We start from the raw sequence: 5,082 nt of genomic DNA, 5'->3' as shown, positions 1-5,082 counted from the left end.
CCGCTGTTGTTGTTCTTGGCGTGATGGGAAGAAAAACACGAAAAGGCATCAGCGGCTAAAGATAGTAAAGTGTACATTGAATTCCGTTTTTTATTTGATTTTTTTTTTTTTTTTTTTTTTTTTTTTGGCGTGGTGAAGAGGTGCAAGGAAGTACGAAGAGAGTGAAGAAAGAATGAGAGAATGGAGAATGAGAAGAGGGAGAGATGGACAGAGAGAGTGAAGAAAGAATGAGAAGAGGGAGAGATAGACAAAGCAATAAGAAAACGTAAAGATTTTCTCATTAAAGAAAAAGCAATTGCATGTATTTTCCTATCCTGTCTGAGTTTGCTGTCTGGTGAAGAGAAGGAATAGGAAAGGGAGAAGAATAAAAGTGGCACAGGAAGCAGAGAATAAACAAAAAAAAGGTAAATAGCAAGAAAGAACCTAATGAGAGAAACGATGATCGATGATGAATTAATATGAGAAGATGAGAAGTGAGGTGAAGAAATGGATAATTGAAAGAAGGGACTATCCATTTTAGGGAAGTGAGAAAGGAACGAAAGGGAAAAAAAAGCTGTAAATAGCAAACCTTATAACAAAATAAGGCACTGAGTGAAGGCAGACAATGCATGAAAGAAGAGTGAAAACCAGACGATGGAGGAGTGAAAGGGAAATACAGGAGGAGGAGGAGACGTGTTTGGCGAGGTTAAAAGGGAAGTGATGTTGAGGGAATGGCGGCAACCTGTAAAGTGGGAGGACTCGATACCGGGGGAAGGGCTGAGGGAGAGGGAGGAACGGGTCTGGGAAGGATCGGCGACCAGTCGTAAAGTGGGATCAAAAACTCCTCTTCCTGTTTTTTTTTTTTTTTCTTCTCCTCCAGTCCTCCTCCTGTTCCTCCTGCCAGCGTGGGTGTCTCATCAATACGACCAGTTAGAAGGTGGCTGTGTATCACATTCAGCGTTTCAATAATGTTTTACACTCAGACAGTTCTAGTCAACTCTGCAGGGGTTGAGAGTCACTTCAGAGTTATACAGACCCGTTAAGGGGAGACTGTAACATGTTTAGTGTGCCAACAGTTTTGGAGGAACATAATCAGTATGACGTCAGTGCTACGGGCTGTGTGGTTGGTCACAGTCATTACGTGATGAAGACAATTATGAAGGGGCAGCGACAGGGCCGCATCATCAGGTACAGGCGAGATCAGTGTTACGAGGACAGTGCCAGGGTGGCAGTCATCAGGCGTGGGTGAGGACAGTGTTACGAGGACAATGACAGGGTGGCAGTCATCAGGCGTGGGTGAGGACAGTGTTACGAGGACAATGACAGGGTGGCAGTCATCAGGCGTGGGTGAGGACAGTGTTACGAGGACAGTGCCAGGGTGGCAGTCATCAGGCGTGGGTGAGGACAGTGTTACGAGGACAGTGACAGGGTGGCAGTCACCAGGCGTGGGTGAGGACAGTGTTACGAGGACAGTGCCAGGGTGGCAGTCATCAGGCGTGGGTGAGGACAGTGTTACGAGGACAATGACAAGGTGGCAGTCACCAGGCGTGGGTGAGGACAGTATTACGAGGACAGTGACAGGGTGGCAGTCATCAGGCGTGGGTGAGGACATTGTTACGAGGACAGTGACAGGGTGGCAGTCACCAGGCGTGGGTGAGGACAGTATTACGAGGACAGTGACAGGGTGGCAGTCATCAGGCGTGGGTGTGGACAGTTTTACGAGGACACTGACAGGGTGGCAGTCATCAGGCGTGGGTGAGGACAGTATTACGAGGACAGTGACAGGGTGGCAGTCACCAGGCGTGGGTGAGGACAGTGTTACGAGGACAGTGCCGGGGTGGCAGTCACCAGGCGTGGGTGAGGACAGTGTTACGAGGACAGTGCCGGGGTGGCAGTCATCAGGCGTGGGTGAGGACAGTGTTACGAGGACAGCGACAGGGTGGCAGTCACCAGGCGTGGGTGAGGACATTGTTACGAGGACAGTGACAGGGTGGCAGTCACCAGGCGTGGGTGAGGACAGTGTTACGAGGACAGCGACAGGGTGGCAGTCATCAGGCGTGGGTGAGGACAGTGTTACGAGGACAGCGACCGGGTGGCAGTCACCCGGCGTGGGTGAGGACAGTGTTACGAGGACAGTGACAGGGTGGCAGTCATCAGGCGTGGGTGAGGAAATTGTTAAGAGGACAGCGACAGGGTGGCAGTCATCAGGCGTGGGTGAGGACAGTGTTACGAGGACAGCGACAGGGTGGCAGTCACCAGGCGTGGGTGAGGACATTGTTACGAGGACAGTGACAGGGTGGCAGTCACCAGGCGTGGGTGAGGACAGTGTTACGAGGACAGTGACAGGGTGGCAGTCACCAGGCGTGGGTGAGGACAGTGTTACGAGGACAGTGACAGGGTGGCAGTCATCAGGCGTGGGTGAGGACAGTGTTACGAGGACAGTGCCAGGGTGGCAGTCACCAGGCGTGGGTGAGGACAGTGACAGGGTGGCAGTCACCAGGCGTGGGTGAGGACAGTGTTACGAGGACAGGGACGGAGTACCGGGGTATAGTGAGGGGCGGTACCTATCAGGTGAGCGTGAGGACAATGCTATGGGAAGTGTTGGAGGCCAGAACAATGCCATAAGGACGCTAAGAGTTGACGCAGTCATTACGTGACGACTACGAGGAAGGTGTTCGGGGTAGCGTGAAGGGCCACAGTAACAACAAGGAGGCCGGGGAGGGGGCTGCCGGCATTACGTGGCTATGGGAGTAGTGTTGCGAGGGCACCGTGAAGGGCCACAAAAAGAGGATGTCGCAGGAACATTCTAGTGGCGGGCTGCAGGCGTCACGGCGGTGCAGGGGCGGCGGAGGGAGCATGCAGGACAACACCAGCCCGCAGCCCAGCCCCCAGGAGGCCGCGGCACAGGTAGTCTGGCCGCGCGGCAGGTGCGCGAGGGGCCGCAGGTCCTTATGTGGAGATCGGGTCTGTGTTTTCTTGTTTTTCCTCCTCTGAGTGGGCTAAGGACGGCGTTTGTTTGTGCCTCCTGCACCCCCACCCCCAAAGACCAGGCGTGCCGCTGCTGTGTGAGGGATGGGGGGCTACCTGAGGCTGAGAGAGAGAGAGAGAGAGAGAGAGAGAGAGAGAGAGAGAGAGAGAGAGAGAGAGAGAGAGACAGAGAGAGACAGAGAGACAGAGACAGACAGAGAGACAGACAGACAGACAGACAGAGAGAGAGAGAGAGAGAGAGAGAGAGAGAGAGAGAGAGAGAGAGAGAGAGAGAGAGAGAAGAGGGGGGGGGGGGATGATAAACGATTACCTCCTGCTGGTTCTTGTAATAGATACTAATAATAAACTTACTAATGTGTTTACCTGTTTTCTTGCATGTCCTTATTTATTATATGTTTATTTATTCCTTGTGGTAGTTTTGTCCATAAATCACTTTGTCTCGCGAAATAAATATCCCGTACACTTCATCTTCAAAGGCGGGGTTTGTACACTAATATATGAAGAAGCATCCATTGACGATATAAAAAAATGTGTTTGTCAACGTTTTGCTTTTCTTCAGAGACAATTAAGTAATTCGCGTAAAATATTCTGATTTAATTGCAACGTCTCTCGCAGAGAAGCACCTCGACTTAACATAATTATTTGTGAAACCCAATGTGTGTGTGTGTGTGTGTGTGTGTGTGTGTGTGTGTTTGGACAGGGAGGAGTGCCTGCCCGCCTTCCTGGACGTGAGGCTGCACAGGTGGTTGAAACTATGCGGTGTTCTTGCTCAAGGTCACTCACCGATCCTCAAGGTCGCCAGAGAGAGAGAGAGAGAGAGAGAGAGAGAGAGAGAGAGAGAGAGAGAGAGAGAGAGAGAGAGAGAGGTGGGGTGGGCGAAGGGAGAAGGTGGATGGGAGGGGGAGAGGGAGGAGGAGGAGACGAGCCGAGACGGTAATAGAAGGAAAGAAAAATAAAGTTCTACTGATAAAATTTCAAAACGTGACGATTTTTTGCTTGAATAGTGTCCGATTTATGTGCATTGGGAGTGTCTGGGTGCATGGCTGAACCACAATCACACACACACACACACACACACACACACACACACACACACACACACACACACACCTGCAGTTCCTTATCGTTCTCCCACAGCAATTTAAACAATGTACCACCACTACCACCACCACCGGCATCACCATTACCACCACCTACACCTCCGCAGTCATCACCAGCACACTCGCTTTCCTTAACGTGTGTGTTTATCTAGCGCGCAATGGAGTCTAATGGCGTCGTGTTGTAGTCCCTTTATGTAGCTTTGTCTGTAAATGATGATGGAGGTGGTGGTGGTGATGGTGATGACAACCGACACTCGCAACACCATTAATTCTGGGACCTTTTTGCCGACATCACTATCACCGCTACCCGTTGACACCATCCCTTCCTCTCCCCCTTCCACCACCACCACCTCCACCACTATCGCTACCAGCAACAACAACAATTAATTTAGACCATCACCTCGTTTTAATGCCCCTTCAACGACAACTGGTGGTAATGTTCTCTCTCTCTCTCTCTCTCTCTCTCTCTCTCTCTCTCTCTCTCTCTCTCTCTCTCTCTCTCTCTCTCTCTCTCTCTCTCATTGTATCTATTAATGTATTCATTCATCTATACTTTCCATCCATTCATCCATCCATCTCCCCAGTAGGCCTAGATCCATTCCTCCACTCCTTCCATCCCTCATTTCTTTCTGTCTTTCCTTATCCCTCCTTCCTTCCCTCTATCCCTTATTCTTCCTCATCCTTCTGTCCTTCCTTCTATCCCTCATCTGTTCCTCTTGCCTTCCTTTTTCCTTCCCTCATTCTTCCCTCCTTCCTTCCATCCCTCATCCTTCCCTCATCCTTCCGTCCTTCCTTCTCTCATCTGTTCCTCCTCTCCTCCTTCCTTCCATCCCTCATCCTTCCCTCCTTCCTTCCACCCCTCATCCTTCTGTCCTCACTTCCTCCCTCGCAGGTGGCACAAAATCTCGAGAGTATGTGATTCAGGTGTGCCCTACATCCTCTGGTAACAGGACTTTTACTTTTTCTTTTGCGAATATCTGTGTTTGTCCATTGCTTTACGAAGGGTGGAGCTGCG

General features: G+C 50.8%; 1 protein-coding gene across 1 annotated transcript; it reads right to left on the bottom strand.

The window, feature by feature from the left end:
- Window positions 1–1,018: 1,018 nt before the first annotated feature.
- LOC126990925 (mucin-2-like) lies at window positions 1,019–2,254 on the bottom strand. Its single transcript, XM_050849560.1, has one exon. It carries the CDS (start codon window positions 2,252–2,254, stop codon window positions 1,019–1,021), a length of 1,236 nt encoding a protein of 411 aa, XP_050705517.1.
- Window positions 2,255–5,082: the final 2,828 nt, after the last annotated feature.

Source organism: Eriocheir sinensis, unplaced genomic scaffold (genome assembly GCF_024679095.1).
Source record: "Eriocheir sinensis breed Jianghai 21 unplaced genomic scaffold, ASM2467909v1 Scaffold224, whole genome shotgun sequence".
Lineage (NCBI taxonomy): Eukaryota > Metazoa > Arthropoda > Malacostraca > Decapoda > Varunidae > Eriocheir > Eriocheir sinensis.
This window is presented reverse-complemented; position numbering and strand designations above follow the sequence as displayed.

What these genes read in the sequence shown, in the direction of transcription:
- LOC126990925 (XM_050849560.1), bottom strand. Translation starts at nt 2,254, where the DNA reads ATGTCCTCACCCACGCCTGGTGACTGCCACCCTGTCGCTGTCCTCGTA.